The sequence below is a fragment of the Capsicum annuum genome, chromosome 1 (genome assembly GCF_002878395.1).
Source record: "Capsicum annuum cultivar UCD-10X-F1 chromosome 1, UCD10Xv1.1, whole genome shotgun sequence".
In the NCBI taxonomy this organism is placed as follows: domain Eukaryota; kingdom Viridiplantae; phylum Streptophyta; class Magnoliopsida; order Solanales; family Solanaceae; genus Capsicum; species Capsicum annuum.
Window position 1 is genome coordinate 221997632 of NC_061111.1, and position 18683 is coordinate 222016314.

Consider the following 18683-nt stretch of genomic DNA (forward strand, 5'->3'; position numbering starts at 1 on the left):
TTTTTGTGTGAGCGGAGACATATTTTTGACACTTATGCAACTGAATTTAGAATTAATTTTCAAGTGCCTAGGTACCTTAGTGAAGAAGATTTACAACGTAGTTCTGGGTGAGTATTTTTTTTACTTTTATTTTGCGTCCTAAACTTTGCCTAGGCCACCTCTTTTGAGATTTTCAACCTAGAGTTTTTTTTTTCTTTTTGAGTCATACACAATTTATACTCTTGTAGGCTAAGAGCAGACATACAATTTATGCTCGTGCCTTAAGACGCGTTTCAACTTGAAAATTTTGCTCAAATTTAAATAGCTTAGTCACATACGGTTTAGACTCGCACTTCAAAGAGTATTTAAACTTGAAGATTCAGCTCAAATTTAAAGATCGTGGTGACATATAGTTTAGGCTCGTGTTTGGAGGAGCATTTAAACTTGAATACTTAGCTCAAATTTGAAGAGCTTTGGTGATATACAGTTTAGGCTCGTGTTTTAAGAAGCATGTCAACTTACAGATTTTTCTCGAATTTAAAGAGTTTTGTGATTTAAAAATTTAGCTCGCAGTTTGGTGAGCTTTGTAATATTTAGCTCAAATTTGAAGATCTTGGTGATATATAGTTTAGGCTCATATTTCGAGGAGCATTTCAACTTAGAATTTTGCTCAAATTTAAAGAACTTCATGATTTGAGAATTTAGCTCATAATTTGATGAGCTTTGTGACATAAAAACATAGCTCAAAATTGAAAAGCTTTGTGATTTCAAGATTTAAGAATTTGAATAGCGATTTGAAGTTTTAGTTTAGACTTGAAGAGTGTTACAACTTGAAGATTTAGCTCAAATTTATAGAGCTTCGTGACATGTACTTTAAGCTCGTGCGTCCAGGAGCAATTTAACTTGAGATTTAGCTTGGATATAAGGAGCCTCGTGACTTCAATATTTGTATTGAATTTTGAGAAGCTCTGTGATATGCAAGTTAAGATCATGCATCAAGGAGCATTATAACTTGCAGTTTAGACTCATACGTTAAGGATTTTTGTAACTTGCAGTTTAAGCTCATGTCTTGAGGAGCATCATAACTTGCAGTTTAGACTCGTACATTAAGGAGTTTTGTAACTTGCAGTTTAAGCTCATGCGTTCAGAAGCCCTGAGACATACATAAACACTTCAAATTCATCTTCAAATGTAAACTTGTCTCCACTATGAAGGTCTTCTATATCTTCAACTTTGTGAGGATTACAAACAGCCCTCCGTTGATCTCATCTTGCATCCATGCTTAATTCCATACCAGGTGCACAAGTTGTCAACTCTTCAAATATATTGGACTTTAATCCTTGCAAGATATAGTGAAGACTCTAATTCATGCCTTGAATACATATTTCAATGCTAGATGTTTCACTAAATCGATCTTTACAATTAAGGCTCAATGCTATGAATCCTCTAATTCGTCTTTTCAAATATAAATTCAAGGGATTCTAGCTTGATCTTGAATTTGAACTTGCATTGTGAATTTGATGGATTTGATCTTGACTTGTACTTGAATTCAAGGGCTTTTGAGCTTGAGTTGAATCTTGCGATCTTGATCTTGAATCTTAATGAATTGAAATTGGTTCGTGGATTTGATGAACTAACTTGATCTCGACTTGTACTTGAATTCAAAGGCCTTTGAGTTTGTTCTTGAATCTTGTGGCCTTGATCTTAAATCTTGATGAACTGATCTTGAATACTTGAATTTATAGAGAAATCTGTGGCGTTTGCTCCACAAACTCTCTCTTGCTTCTTGTTAGAATTGTTGGTAGCTTTTCTAAATTATGAGACCCCTATTTATAGTTGTAGGAAGAAAAGAGTCATGGTGAAGGTGAATTTCTTTTGATCAATCAGATTTAGGTGACATGTTACCTTTTTTATGGGCTTTTGGTTTCACTAGACCTACTATATCATTTTGATATGTGGTATGATTCTATTGGATCCTTCGCTTGACTTGACATGCCAGGTCATTTACCACGTGACACCAAATTGGGCCTCTATAATGAGATGTTATCTTGGGCTTAGCAAAATTGACTCAACATTTGTAGTCCAAATTAATAGACTAGTCCAATAAATATTGGGCTTTAATCAATCCATATTTATTTGTATTAAATAATTAATCCAATCATATTAATCCATCACAGTTATTTGGACTAATATGTTTCTATTTTTAATATAATCCAAATTTTATATGAGTCTAAATTTACTAAAAGTTCATTGCTCACACTTACAATTTGAAATCAAGTCAAAATTTATTACTCAAATCAAGACACATAAAGCTACATGCAAGAAAAAGCACAACCAAGTTTTTATTTTGGTTTTTCACCCATCATATTCTTGAGCTCGACTAAATCCGAATCTATGTCAGAAAATCCCAAAAACACACACGCACAATTTAGGATATTATTAATATACAAGAATAACCAACACTAATAACGATTTCAAATAAATAACTTGAACAAGAAACACCATTTCCTTGAAACTTTCTAAAGCCTTGAGAATTGGTGTCCAGCAACATTGAGGACAAATCGAAACTTAACATCATTCTTGGCAAGCCTATCAAAGGCTTCATTAATTTTGTCAGTTGAAACAAGCTCTATGTCACACAAGACATTGTGTTTGCCACAAAAATTCATCATCTCTTGTATCTCCTTCACACTTCCAATAATGCTACCCCTAACAACTTTCTTGCCTGGAACATTTAATTTCAAAAAATGACTTGAATATGATATGAATATTGTTTTAAATATTAATAAGAGTTAATGATCAAAAGCACACCTAATGTGTCTTGGTTTTTGAATTTCAAATCGAACCTATCAGGTGTGTGAGTTTCGTACATCATGAGCTATTACCAATTGTTTATCAAAACACACTTCAACTATTAATTATTTAAGTTTTATCATACCTAAACTTCCCGGAAAAGTAAATAATTTTTAGTGGAGGTGTGTTTTGATAAATTACCGGTGATAGTTTATGTAGGAAATTCATACACTTAATAATTCAGATATGAAATTCAAAAAATCATAATACTTTTTACGTGTGTTTTTCACCCTTCACTCTATTAATATGGTGTAATTTAAGTGATATCAAATTATTTTATTTCTATTGGAAATATATTTACCATATATCAAAGGTGTTGCTGGGACTTCAATTGGCTGAGCTGGTTCACCCACAATTGATATTATTCCGTTCACTTTTAGCAGCTCTAAATAAGGACCTAGAGAGTGCTTTGCTGATACCGTGTCGATAATAAAATCTAGACTTCTTCTGTTCCTCTAACAACCAAAAAAAGAAAAATAAAATAAATCAGCATCAAAAATAAGATAAGTGAGACTTATTCAAGCGGTTGAGCATCTTCATTCAAGTTGATTGATAACTTGAGGATTCAAGTTACATTGAAGGTAAGACATAATGGAACACTTTTCTTGTGATTTACAACATTATGATTACCTCCTTTTTTGTTTTTTGTTTTTTTATTTTCTCGTTACAACTTTTAAAATGGAAACTATCCATTTGTATAGTTCGGCCAAACATATTTACAAATATGATCGGAAGATACAAAACTTGTAACACTGATATGTATATTATATGTATATTATAAGTATGATATATTATATATACAAAATCTATATATTCGCTGGCTATAGATCATCTTAAGGCATTGAATTGTAATGATCCATTCTTTAAACCTATTTATTACTGATATATATAAAATACAATTTGATTCACCATTTCGTGTTATTAATTTCTTCCAATTAACGAGTACTATCAAAATATCTTACGTAACAAATTCTATAATTGATTTTATAATTTTAGTTAATAATTTGAAAATTGTATGACCATAGTGAAATAATTTTTTTTTTTGGGTTTCCCATCCGGTGTCCGCATTGGAGTCCCGACTAATTCAGATCACCGTTGCAGGGCCCATTAAGGTGGCAACACTCCTAACAGAGTTTTCTCCATACCCAGGGTCGAACCCTCGACCTCTGATTAAGGATGGAGCAGCCCCACCCATTACACCACAACCCATATTGGTCATAGTGAAATAAATTAATCCTCTGTAGAGTTGGTAAAAATTTACAAACCTGCATATGTTTAAGGTTGGTGCTCGAGATAAAGACATCAGCACCCAATTTCTCTTTGGCATCATTTTCTTTAGAAGGAGAAGTGCTAATAACAGTAACATGATGACCAAAAGCCTTTCCAAATTTGATAGCCATATGTCCAACACCTCCTAAACCTATTACTGCCATATGTTTTCCTGGTGATTCAAATAAGTTGCTGTCTTTCATGGCAGTGTACACTGTTAGCCCTGCTCCCATTAATGGTGTTGCTCTGTCCATAGGCAAGTTTTCTGGGATGTGCACTACGTATCTACACTTAATCAAAGAAATTTATTAGGAAAAGAGAAAAAAAAATAAGATATTATTATAGGAAAAAAAATTTCAAATAAAGTGTCAATAAATATTCGTAATAGAATATGGAGTTCGTATATGCGATTCAATCTATTATTATGTTATGTGACTATCTATTTTGAAATATTAATCTTTTAGAACATATTTGATTGTGTGTTTTTAGTAAACTAGTTAAATTGGGGAATTTTGCTATACTTTAGAAATTGGGTTGGAATGGAGGAGGAGAGAGGCGTATAAGCCATATTTAGAAAATTTACTTTCAAATTCTAAATTTTTTTACAAAAAGCATTGTCAAGCAAAATTCTTATATTGTAAGTTTATACAATGGTGTAAGCGCCACACTTTGAGCTTTGCTTGTCTATTTCATTAAATATCTACTACTTTCTCCATTTTAAAAAAAAAAAATGATTAGTTTTAATCTGGTACGAAGTTTAAGAAAATAAAGACTTTCAAATTTTATAGTTTTGAATTAAAATTTTATTAAATGTACCAATATATCCTTTAATCTTATGGACTAAAATATGCCGCGTAGAAAGTTGAAATATAAAGTGTTGCCAAAAAATAAAGAGCATTTCATTTTAAATGGATCGAAAAAGAAAGTAGGTCATTATTTTTAAAACAAAAAAAAGTATTTTCATTGGCAGTCATAAAATTATTATTTAGATTTTAGACAAGTAAAAAAAATCATTACTCCCCATATTTCAATTTATTTGTTTTATTTTTATTTTCTTTTATAATATGTTCAAAGAATGTCTTTTTTTAGATAATTTTTTAATTTTAACTCTTCATAATGACATATTTAAATAAGATTAAAGAATATTTTGGTATGTTTGATATGTTTATATATATTTAATTTAAAATTGGGAAAATGGTCAAATATACCCCTAAACTTTGCGAAAATGTTCAGATATACCCTTCATTAAAAGTTTAGCTTATCAATACCCTTGTCGTCCATGTTTTGGTCCATATATACCCCTATTATTAAGTTTTGGATCATATATACCCCTGTTGCCAAATTTTGGGCCATATATATCCCTGTCGCCGTTAATTGTTTTGCTAAAATTTTTCAACCCACTTTTTTTTCCTTAAAAAATTATATTTGCCACATCATTTTTTTACTGCAGCATCACATATAATTAAATTCACCCCTTCTTCTACACATTAAACGTCCATCAAATGCTCTCATATACCTTACAATCTTTTTGGATTTTCTCTATTGTCGATTGTTGTATTTTCAGATTGAAAAATTTTAGCAAAGCAATTAACGGTCACAGAGGTATATATGACCTAAAACTTGAGAACAGAGGTATATATGACCCAAAACTTGACAACAGGGGTATATACGGCCCAAGACTTGGACGACAAGGACATTGGTGAGCTAAACTTTTAACGAAAGGTGTATCTAAATATTTTTACAAAGTTTAAGGACATATTTGACTCTTTTCCCTTTAAAAGTATAAGATTAATTTATTTATTTTATTTTTAAAATTTTGTGTCAAATTAAAACATAAAAATCAAATTGAAACGGAGTAGTAATACCTTTTGGTTTGTACAGACATTTGAACTTTGATTTTCTATTGTTTTGCATCCTAGGCCCACCATATTATTTTCTTTAGGCTACTATATTTGAATAAACTAGATTAGGGTATGCATTCCGCGCGAATATCTTACTTTGATGAGTTCAATTTTAAAATCACTTTGATATTAAAAAAAATATTTTGATCAGTAAATTAAATAAATTGATGATTCTATTAAATACAAAAAATAGTTAAATAAAAAATTAATATATTCATACAAAATCATATAAAAATATTAAAAATCACTTACTAAAACAAGAAAAACTACCAAAGCTATACAACGATCCAAGGAAAAAATTATAAAACTCTCTCGATATGACATATGAAGCAATTCTTATGTCGTTAAAAGTGTTACAGGATAATGAATTAATATTTTTACTATTTTAAGATAAAACAATAAACTACCATAATCGATCAAAAATCATTCTATTTCATATGCACGTCGTATCTTGTTTTGATGATGAGCAACTGACTTCAAGGGACCAGATCCCTGGATGTTCAAGGCTACAACACAGATGCCACGCATCTGCACAGTTTTGTCCTCTTGTACAACAAACTGTGCATGTGCTGCTTGTATTATTTAGGACACCTAGTCCAATGGCATTTCAACCCTAATCATCACTCATCTATAAAAGAAAAAGGATGTTTCTCTATCAAGTGGTTTTTGCAAATTCAAAAGAGTGAAAAGAGAAAAAGGCAAAAACTCAATTTTAGCTCAAGTTCTGAGTCTTTGTATGCTAAAATAGCAAATGTTCTTGAGTCCAGTTTGAGTCTCTAAATGAATTACTCAGTCTATAAGAGTAATGATATCTTTTTCTTGTTTTTAGAGCACTTAGGTAGAGTTGTCTAAGCTTGATACTAGTTAGAGCTAATCAGTGTTGAGAGAGTTTTGACAGAGTCGTCAAGTTAGTGTAGTAGAGTTATTATAAGCAGGAGGAACCTAGAGTTAGGTTCAAGTTGAGTATGTAATAAAAAGTTTGATCATAGTGGATTTTAGAGAGTTTGTGAGGACAATCCATGGTTTTTCCTTCCTGAAGTAAGGGGGTTTTCACATTAAATCAGTGTGTTCCTTTATTTTCAGCAAACTTTTACCTTCCTTAGTTCTTTACTAATTTATTACATGTGACTGATTCTAAGGGACTTGATCCTTCACTATGTGGTACAAATCTCAAGGTTTCAACTATTGGTATCAGAGATGATTCACTCTTAAAGTTTCACACCTAGAGTGTTCTGGTTATCATGGTTGCTTCACTTAATCTAGAAAAATCTACCTCATAAAAGAAAATGACAACAATTGGTAGTTACTTTAAAATTCTGGAAAAGCTAAGCAAATGCTATCACTGAGCAAGGGGTGGAGAGGAAGGAAGCAAAAGGGGAGAGATTGTTGACATTGAAGACTTTAGTGTCTGACTTGTGAGGAAGACACTGATATTGTCCTTATGGCAACAAGGATTGTTAGAGTAATGAAGAAAAGTGGCCAGCTTAGAAAAAAGGGATGACAAACTTGAAGTTTGTCACAAAGGTGGTAGTTCTGAAGATTTCATTAGGGACTTCCAAGTGCAAAAGAAGGATCAAAATCCTGAAAAGTCAAGAAGAAAGGATGCAGCTAGCTATATAGTGAAGAAGGTGTTGGCTGCATGGGAAGACTTCTCCGTAAATCTAAGAAAGATAAAGAGTATGGAGATGGTTTCATGCTGGAAAAAAATGACAAAAAAATCACCGCTAGTTCTTTGTTTTCCCTTATGGCAACTACTAGAGATAAAGAAAAAAATAAGGTAGAAAAAGGATTGATTATTTTCTCTCCCTCAAGACACTTCAAGGGGGAGGTGTGTCTTTTAAAAATGGTAAAAAAGGGGTATATCCAAGGTGTTGGAAGGATTGAAAAATCACCTCGTCATGCAACAGAAGATGTGTATTATGTGAATAGCCTTAATTATAGTCTTCTAAGTGTATCTCAAATCTGTGACAAAGAAAATGAGGTAAAATTCTCATCTGATAGATGTACTGTATCAAACATAAAATCTATAAGAATTATTCTCAAATCCAAAAGGGACAAAAATATGTATGTAATTGATTTGGAGTCTATGGATGATGGGATATTAACTTGCTTAACTGTGCAAAGTGAAGATGTTGACTTATGGCACAGAAGGCTGAGACATGTAAGTTCCTCCTTACTAAATAAGTTAATTTCAAAGGACCTGATTCGTGGCATGCCAAAGTTGAAATTTCCAGACAACAAAGTTTGTGATGCATGTGTTAAAGGTAAACAGGCCAGATTTTTCTTCAAATTAAAGAAGCAGGTGAGCACTTCCAGGCCCCTTGAGATATTGCATATAGATTTATGTGGGTCCATTAAATTCCAAAGTAGAAGAGGAAAGAAATATGTATTAGTTATTGTAGATGACTACTCCAGGTTCACCTGGACAATATTTATAAGAACCAAGGATGAAACATATGAGTTCTGGTAGTTTTTTGCCAAGCAAATTCAAATAAAGATAAATTACAAAATTGTTGAATTCAAATCTGATCATGGGACTGAATTTGAAAACTCTCAAGTTGCAGAATTTTATGCTGAGCATAGAATAAGCCATAGCTTCTTTTCTCCTAGAACTCCATAGCAAAATAAAGTTGTTGAAAGCAAAAACAAAACTCTTGTAGAGATTGGTAGAATCATGCTGATTGATAGCGATCTTCCAAAGAGTTTCTGGGCTGAAGCAGTAAACACTGTTTGTTATGTGACTAATAGGTGTTTGATTATATCACTTCTGAATAAGACTCCATATGAGTTGCTATTTAATAGAAAGACTAAGAACGACTACTTTGGACCATTGGGTGCACGTGTTTTGTGCTGAACAATGGCAAGAAAGAATTGAGAAAATTTGACTCCAAAAATGATGAAGCAGTGTTTGTAGGTTATTCCTCAAAAAGAGATGCTTACAGAGTTTTCAATAAAAGAACTCTATGTGCTGAAGAAAGTGTTCATGTGATCTTTGATGAGTCAAATGAACTCAGGAGATGGTGAAGATTCGGAAGCTGAAGAACTCATTTCTTTTTAAAGGGATGATATTGCTAAAGATAATGATCAAGAGATAAATGATACAGATGAGAATGATGAATGTAATGGTGATCCAGGATCTCATTCACAAATCCCAGCTTCGGTAGAAGAACAACTAGAAAAAACTAGTCAGAATTCACAGTGACCTGACCCTAGTGGAATCAATCTCAGAAAGCAAAACTGGTGTCACAAATTCTCTCATGCCCTTGAGAATTTGACTACACCTTTGGAAATAGGAGTCCAAATAAGAGATCAAGCTAGAAATGTTATGGAATTTTCAACCTTTTTATCACAAATAGAGCCTAAGAATATGAAAGAAGCTCTGAAAGATACCAATTGGATCAATGCAATGCAGGAAGAACTACAAAAATTTAAAAGAAGTAACGTATGGCATCTGGTTCCCAGGCCTATTGACAAAACAAATATTAGGACCAAATGGGTGTACGGAAATAAGCAAAATGAGAATGGAACTATTAACAGAAATAAAGCAAGACTATATGTTCAAGGTTATAACCAGAAAGAAGAGATTGACTATGATGAGACTTTTGCCCTTGTAGCAAGAATAGAGGCAATCAGAATTCTTGTGCATTTGCTGCATATATTGAATTTAAACTATTTTAAATAGATGTCAAAAGTGCCTTTCTTAATGAAAACCTAAAGTAAGAAGTCTATGTCAAACAACCACCGGGTTTTAAAGATATAGATTTTCCTCATCATATGCTTAAATTGGACAAATCTCTTTATGGTTTAAAGCAAGCACCAAGGGCATAGTATGAGAGACTCTCAAAGTTTCTCCTGGAAAAATGGCCTCAAAAGAGAGAAAATAGATAATACACCATTCTTAAAGACCAGAGGTAGCATCTTATTGATTGTTCAGATATATGTCGATGACATAATCTTTGGAGCTACTTCTGAATTCCTATGTGAAAAGTTTGCAAAGCTAATGAAGGAGTGAATTTTAAATGAGTATAATGGGTGAATTGAACTTCTTTCCAGGGCTGAAAATTAAACAAACTTCAAAAGGAATAATGATTTGTCAAGAAAAGTATATCAAGGAGCTACTAAAGAAATATAACATGGGAGATGCCAAGCTAATTGATACTCCAATTAGAACCAGATCAAAAATAGATATTGATGAACTACATTCTTCAGTAAATAAGACAATGTATAGAGGGATTATTGGATCCTTACTGTACTTCTTTACAAGCAGGACAGACATTGTGTTCAATGTAGGAATGTGTGCCAGATTTCAAGCCTGCCCAAAAGAGTCTCATTTGAAAGCTGTAAAAAGAATTCTTAGGTATTTGAAGGGAACAGGGGACTTGGTCCTATATTATCCATTAGGAGACAGTTTTGACTTGGTGGGATATGTTGATGTTGATTATGTTGGATATTTGGTAGATAGAAAAACACTTTAAGAATGACACATTTTTTTGGCTCATCCTTAATTTTCTGGGGATCTAAAAAGTAAAACTCAATTGCTCTGTCTACTGATGAAGCTGAATATGTGGCTGTAGTTTCTTATTGTGCTCAATTGCTATGGATCAAGCAGTAATTAAAATATTTTGGCATTGTCACAGACACTATTCCACTGATGTGTGACAACACAAGTGCTCTAAACATGGCCAAAAATTCAGTAAAACACAAGAGGACTAAGCATATTGATGTAAGAAATCACTTCCTGAAAGATAATGTTAAGAAGGGGATATCTACATGAAGTTTTGCAAGACTGGATCAGATAGCAGATATCTTTATTAAGGCACTTCACAAGGAATAATTTGTGAAGAACAGATTGAAGCTAGTCTGATCAAAATGTCCTGACCTACCATATGAATCAGTATTTCTCAACAAAAAATTGGTTATGATCAAGAGACGGGCATCCCTGGTAAAGTATGTATTTATTAGTCTAACTCAGTACCATATCTTTGCAAGTATACACCCATGGGAACAACTTTGAAAGAAAATAGATAGAGTATGCACAGAATTGAGAATTCACTCAAAGAAAGGGAGGGACTTGGTCCTATCTCTCAGATTAGTAACATGATGTGCATGTTTTTCTTTTTGTTCTGTTAGAAAAAAGTCACATATTCTCTCTCCTTATCAAAAAATTTATCTTATCCAAAGTTGAAATCAAACTCATCTTTGCATTAACTCCATGGATCATGCCCAACTTAGCTATCCTGACCATTCAAGGCTAAACTCTTTCTTTACTTACTTTCTTGATGAAGATTTATCCCTAAAAACACTTTAACCCTCTGACAATGTGATAAATAGTGATCCTTGGGTTGCTGAAAATCTTATTTTGCTGTCACATAACCCAAAAGGAAGTTTGGATGGTACTAAGAAACAAAATGATAGTCTGAAAACAAAAGTCTCCAAAGTAAAATATGGAAATCCTACTGAAAAGCACCAGACTTCTAAGGGACCTGGTCCCAAGAGGAAGAGAATAACTGATGATGAACCTGGTAAGGATTCTAAAAGAAGAAAAACAAAAGACAATAGCTAAAGATGCAGAAATTGAGAGATTACAGGTACAAATTCAGCAACTTTCAATGGAGGGTCCAATGGTCTTAGCAGAACTTAGGAGTGAGAAAAATAATGAACTCAAGAAGAAGGATACAATTCTAACCAATGAGGTTCTGATCTTGAATACAGATATTAGGATGCTAACAAAAGAGTTGTTAAACTGTCTTAAGATGGTCTTACTTCTCCAAACCTTCTTCCCAAATCTTTTACTTTTTTTTAATTCCTCCAACTTCTGTGACTTTTTTTATGAAATAAAATATGTAATTCTTCCATTGTAATGATACCTAAATTTTTAAATATGAATGAGTTTTTATTTTTGTGCTTCTTATCTAGTTTTAATTTATTTCTAAAGTTGCTCTTTATGTTAGTGTTGCCCAGTGGCCATGAGTTAACTAACCTATACTTACTATTTATCTTGGTTTACTGCCTTCACTTTTCAATGATGCCAAAAGGAGGAATACTGATTTTATGTGGTAGGGACCAGGTAACTAGTAACCATATACTGGGTGTAGATGTATGTATGGCATGTTGATAGGGGGAAGAAATGATGGTGCATATTGACAGGGAGAAACATTAAAATTTACAGCAATGAGTTAAGTTTTTAAATTAATTGACAACAAGGAACTTGGTCCCTAAGTTATATGGTGATGAAAGCATGGTGTTGCATGATAGGGTAAATATTCATCTTTGTAGTGGTAATCACACTGATTAAATGTGATAAATGTGTATTGATGCTCAAAACTCTATGGTTGGCTTGTCATCATCAAGAAGGTGGAAAATTATTTTATCTTATTTTGATGATAAGCAACTGACTTCAAGGGACCAGGTCCCTGGATGTTCAAGGTTACAGTACAGCTGGCATTCATCTGCATAGTTTTGTCCTCTCGTGTAACAAACTACACAGGTGCTACTTATACTATTTAGGATACCTGGTCCAATGGAATTTCAACCCTAACTATTACTCATCCATAAAAAGAAAATGATGTTCCTCTATCAAGTAATTTTTGCAAATTCAAAAGAGTAAAAAGAGAAAAAGGAAAAAACTCAATTTTTGCTCAAGCTTTGAGACTTTGTATGCTAAAATAACAAATGTTCTGAAGTTCATTTTGAGTCTGTAAATGAATTACTTAGTCTATAAGAGTAATGATCTTTTATTCTTATTTTCAGAGTGCTTAGTAGAGTTGCCTAAGCTTGATACTAGTTAGAGTTAATCAGTGTTGAGAGAGTCTTGACAGAGTTGCCAAGCTAAGCTTGTAGTAGAGTTATTACAAGCAGGAGGAACCTAGAGTTAGGTTTAAGTCGAGTCTGTAATCAAGAGTTTGATTATAGTGAATTTGGAAAAGCTTGTGAGGACAAGCCATGGTTTTTCCTTCTTGGGGTAAGGGGGTTTTCACGTTAAATCAGTGTGTTCCTTTATTTTCAGCAAAATTTTACCTTCCTTAGTGTTTTACTGATTTATTGCCTGTGACTGATTTTTAGGAATTTTGTCCCTCAATGGATCTGGTCCCTCAGTCTATAATAGCAAATGTTTTGAAGTTCAGTTTGAGTCTATAACTGAATTACTCAATCTATAAGAGTAATGATCTTTTCTTCTTGTTTTCAGAATGCTTAGGTAGAGTTACCTAAACTTTATACTAGTTAGAGTTAATCAGTGTTGAGAGAGTCTTGACAGATTTGTCAAGCTAGGCTTATTGTAGAGTTATTACAAGTAGGAGGAACCTAGAGTTAGGTTCAAGTCGAGTCTGTAATCAAGAGTTTGATTATAGTGAATTTTGAAGAGCTTGTGAGGGCAAGCCATGATTTTTTCTTCCTGAAGTAAGGGGATTTCCACGTTAAATCAGTGTGTTCCTTTATTTTCAGCAAAGTTTTACCTTCCTTAGTGCTTTACTGATTTATTGCCTGTGACTAATTTTAAGGGATCTGGTCCCTCAGTCTGTGTGGTGCGACCCTCAAGGTTCCAACACACGCCATAGCTGATTTTCAGTAAAATGAAAACTTGAATAAATATGTAAGACTTAGTTTAAGTTAAAAACAAAATAACTAATAAAATTATAAAGAATTAATTGGTTATAATATCATAATAGATAGTAGTAATACAATTCCATCTTAACAATTATATAACAATCACCTACCTTTTCCACCGGAGAAATCAATCATTAATTCTCTCCGTAATTTTCCTTTTAGAAAAAATCAGGTGTACTTTTTGGATAACTAATTTCAAATTCAATTTGATTTCAAATAGGTTTGATTTTTTCCATAATTTTAATTTAATAATTCTAAAAAATAGTAAATGACAGTTTTGTCTATTGCAGAATTGTTTAATGAAGGAGAAAAAATTCAGACGATAATTCTAAGGTCCTTCACACTTTTAATATAATATAGATAGATATAGATTATGTCCCTATAGCCTAGTAGGCCAAACTCTTCCTCAAAGTAGTTGACTAAATTCTTTCCTTTTCAATAAAGGGAAAAGGGTCAAATGTACCCCTTTATTTTAAACAATTGGCTAAATATATCCTTTATCATACTTTGGAGTCAAATTTATCCTTGGTGTCATACTTTGAGGTCAAATTTACCTTTGATGTCATACTTTGGGGTCAAATTTACCCTCGTTGTTAAGAAATTTTTCATATGTATATTTCTTAATAGAAAAGTTCAAATTAACGTTAAATGCCATATTTTTTAAAATAAAATTCACCTTAATCTAACCTGTTCGATCCAACTCAAGCCACAAAGAAGACACAAATAAATATAACTCATTTGGTTTTGTTGGTCAAATTTTTCCAACAAGAGTAAGCCACTAGATATTTATCAGGCCTAGCTCATGAAAAATTTATTGCATCAGTGCAAACACAAAGAAATTATATCACTCTCTCAGTTCGTGGATCTGCACCATGTAGAGCTCATGAAAAATGATACTTGACGATCAAATGCAATAGAATAGGTCCATTGGATATTTCTCTAGATGATTGAGTTAAAAGGCATTCCTATGTGTCAATCGTGACATCTCTTCATTCATATATCTTTATATGCAATTTAGATCTATACATTCATTATGTCATTTGCTCAAAAAATTTATTCACTAATTTTAAAATCTAGATGCACATAGAATTACATACCAAATTTTGAAATTTAAATATAATCGAGCAAGAGCAAAGTTTATAATAGACATTTTTCTCTAGTTCCATGCTTCTCTGTTACCCCATTTTGTTTTACGTTTTCTTCATTTGTAAATAACCTATCAGCGTTGCATGTTGAAAGAGAAATATATTTGTTCGTTGAGAAAATTCGACCAATAGAACTGAGGGAGGGGTATATTTGTTTGTGTACTTTTTATGGGCCGGATCGGACGAATTAGATTGCGGTGTGATTTATTTTTAAAAATTGAATAATTTAACGTTGATTTGGGTTTTTCTGTTAAAGGGTACAATTGAAAAGTTTCTTAACAATGAGGATAAATAGGCCCCAAAGTATGAAATCGAAAGTAAATTTGATCCAAAAGTATGACGAAGGATACATTTAGCCAAATTTTCAAAATAGAAGGATAAATTTGGCTCCAAAGTATGACAACAAGGGGAAATTTAATCCTAAAATATGATGAAGGAAATATTTAGCTAATTTTTCAAAGTAGAGGGACAAATCTGACTCTTTTCCCTTCAATAAAATCTAACGATTATAGAAAAAATCCAAATACTGAAATTAAACAAAAAAGTCATTTGTGCAGATGCTCGTCACACATGGGTACAAATAGATTTAGAGTAACGTCTTTTGAATAGCTAGCTTAACTTTATTGGTATAGTTTTTTGAATGTAGTGGTGATTCGTTGTGGTATTATCCCAACCGAAAGATTCTTTCTTTACTTAACCACGAGGATTAATAAAAATTACTACTGTTTGTGTTCATAAATATTCAAAATGGTAAAAATTGAAGAAATTAAAGCATCATGGTCATTTAATAAAAATTACTTATAATCAAGTTGAGGAAATACGCAATGATAAAAGGTGAAGAAAAAGCATAATGATTTGGAAGTCATAGTTCGTTTTTCCCATGTGCTTGGAAAGTACGAATTCGGTTTAACGCAATAACTTTTGGTCGAATTCTGTATTATATATGTATAAATTATTAATTTAAAACTCAATAATTTAAAAGTATATATTTAAACTAACAACATCAAATTCTAACTCTCTCTCCAGAAAATGAAGATATGTTAAAAAAAATATTACCTGTGATCAGCAACCAAGATTGTGGAGTAACCACCATAGGTAGGAGTGCCATCCCAATGAATGCTATTATAGACGGGTCTCATTTGGTCACAGTAATTCTCCTGGAAGCTGTTGCAAAGCTCACAATCCAAACATGAAGCAGCTACATATCCAACTCCTACTCTCTCCCCTACCTTGAACTTTGACACATTGCTTCCCACCTTAATTACTATTCCACTAATTTCATACCTAAAATTATATATAAAAAAAAGTTTAAATTTTATATACTAATGATATTTACATAAACATGTCATATAAGTTTAATTTTATTTAGGTAACATAAATATGTCATATAAGTTTAATTTTATTTAGGTAAACTAATCTCTAGCAATATGATAAACATCAATTGATACTCTGGTGAAAATGGGAATTTATAATCTGCTATCATAGATAAATTTAATGATAGAGTGAAAAATTAATTATTTGTACAAACAGTGTATATAACTTGAATAGCAGTAATAATTATTATTCATAAAAGAATATGAAAATAATCATGTAAGGAAAATTTTCAGCTACGTTTTCAACTAAATATGAAATATGAGCGTATTTTCGGGAAAAATAGTGGAAATGCTAAACTTGTTAATGCATCCCTGTATTCTATTTGATATTGTAGCCTTTGACAAGAAGAAAAGACCAACTACAATTCTCAGTATGATTTTCTGACAAGAATATGTCATCTTTCTTTCTCGACTTCATTGTAATATATAAAAAAAAACTTGCATAAGAGTGTTAGCTTGCTAGGTTAAATTTCTAAAATCCAACTAAAGTAAGAAATGGTATAATGATCCTATGTTGAATAAATCGACGTTACCTTTTAGTACAGGTAGCTTGGGTAATTTGGTATGCTGGATAATATGAGATATTTCAAAATTTAGTCTGCGATAAAATGTATTATGTTTTGTTGATAGTGGTATAAATTTATTTGAGATAAATTTATAATGTCAATCAAATATATTGTAAATTTTATCTCAAACAGAACGTAAGGTTCGGATAGGTGTAGGTGGTGGGGCTGAGGCTAGGTTGAAGATGAGGTTTTTTGGAGAGTAGGAAAGACAATCAACATAAAATACCACTCATTTTTCCGACATGCATGAGGTTGAGAAAAATTATCATTTGCTTGAGATATTGGTGATATATCAACAGTCAACACTTACAGAGAAGCTAGCCAAAAGAATTGTGCATATAAGTTACCCGGGAACAATAGGATAGGCAGTGTTGCCCCAATCATTCTTGGCAAAGTGCACATCCGTCCGACACATCCCGCAATACAAAATTTTGATGGTCACATCATCAACGCCATTTTCTCTACAAAAGTACAATTTAAAGAAAGATGGTGAACACAATTGTTAGAACTTTCAAAAACTAGGAAAACATTATTGTTGGAGTAATTTATGAAAGAAAAAAAAATCATGTACTAATTAAGACATATTAGAAACCTTCTCTTGAACATAAATGGTGTCAACTTTCCAGATGAGTCATGAGCAGCCCAACCAAGAGCAGTTTGGGTGAGTTTTGGAGTTGATTTGGCCATATGAGAGATGGTTGGAGTTGCTATTAGAGATTTGAGTATGGAGGGAGAGAGTGCCATTTTTGACAATTAAGCTTTCTATTTTTGTATTGTTACGTTGGTTTTCCAAATGAAGAGGGGGCCTTTAACTTTATAGAGTTCCCATTTTTTTCGGAGGCGAAACCAAGACTTCAGCTTTATAAATCTTACTCCCTCCATTTTATAATAAGTGAATTGTTGGATTTTAGCACGCAGATTAAGAAAAACGCATTAAAGACATAAATTTAACATGACTTTTCATTTTTACCCCAAAAAAAAAGGTGACCTTGTAATACTTTTTCAAAAGTTAATTGGTTGTCAAATTATAAGGGTAAATTTGAAAAAAAAATTCAATGATTCACTTAATTTGAAACACCAATAAATATCCTAACAATTCACTTATTCCGAAACGGAGGGAGTATATTTTAAGATGATGACAATTAACCACATTCTTAATTTAATATTTTTAAGTATTTATTGAACTACGCAATACAAATTCATTGTTTGAGAAAAAGGTATTCAGTCGGCCGAACCGTCCTTTCTATAGTGTCTTAAGAATGGTATAACTCCATTATCCGAATGCTTAATCAAGTTACTAGAGAAAGAATGCCTATCGACAATATATATCGTTTTTGAGTGTGAGTTTTATATAGTAACGGTATAAGTATATTTGTCCATGGGCGAGGTAATACATGCAAATTTTTCTTGATAATCATTAATTGATAATCTCATATAAATGATAATCTACCTTCTATCACACAGGTAAAGATTCACTAATACTATATAATGAAGAAGATTTTTGTCCCATTTGTGTAACTTAAATCTATGTATGGATAATTTTTGCATTATAAGTAAAAATTAACTAGTTATAGCATATTATCTGCCTTAATTTTTTTCAGATAAATAATCTAACTTGTTACTTATTATTTGGATAGTATTTTTAGATGATTTAATAAATTTTTAATATTTATATTATTAGTGTATATAAAATAAATTTTATGTGATATTCATTAGTAAAATATTATTATTATTATTTTCATTGAAATATACTACTGAAAATGTTTAATGGTTATTCTCACAAATATTTTAATTTAGTGAGAAAGAAATATAGTGTTTTCACACGAAAAAATTAGGAAGCTTCCTAATGTCTCAATGAGAATCTATTTCTTACCATAAATTTTGTTTCAGGCCAATTTAAGATTCAAAGGTCGCCCGTGTGATGCACTCCCAATCAAAATTTTAAGAAAAATTTTATGGTGATAGAGGTCCACCACATCATAGTTGTAAGAG

General features: G+C 32.0%; 1 protein-coding gene across 1 annotated transcript; it reads right to left on the bottom strand.

Moving 5' to 3' along the window:
- Positions 1–2299: 2299 nt before the first annotated feature.
- On the bottom strand, positions 2300–17508 carry LOC124891464 (probable cinnamyl alcohol dehydrogenase 6). Its single transcript, XM_047403201.1, has 6 exons — positions 17284–17508; positions 17039–17152; positions 15809–16036; positions 4098–4386; positions 3134–3287; positions 2300–2704 (listed from the first exon to the last, which is right to left on the bottom strand). The coding sequence occupies exons 1-6, from the start codon at positions 17433–17435 to the stop codon at positions 2499–2501; spliced, it is 1143 nt and encodes a 380-aa protein (XP_047259157.1). The 5' UTR covers positions 17436–17508; the 3' UTR covers positions 2300–2498.
- Positions 17509–18683: the final 1175 nt, after the last annotated feature.

Bases quoted from the DNA above. Each gene is read 5' to 3' on its own strand.
- LOC124891464 (XM_047403201.1), bottom strand. From the start codon at position 17,435: ATGGCACTCTCTCCCTCCATACTCAAATCTCTAATAGCAACTCCAACC. The intron at 4,387-15,808 runs GTAATATTTTTT...GATTAAGTGTAG, and splicing joins ATCTTGGTTGCTGATCACAG to ATACGTAGTGCACATCCCAG. The intron at 2,705-3,133 runs GTAAATATATTT...TAAATGTTCCAG, and splicing joins AGCAACACCTTTGATATATG to GCAAGAAAGTTGTTAGGGGT.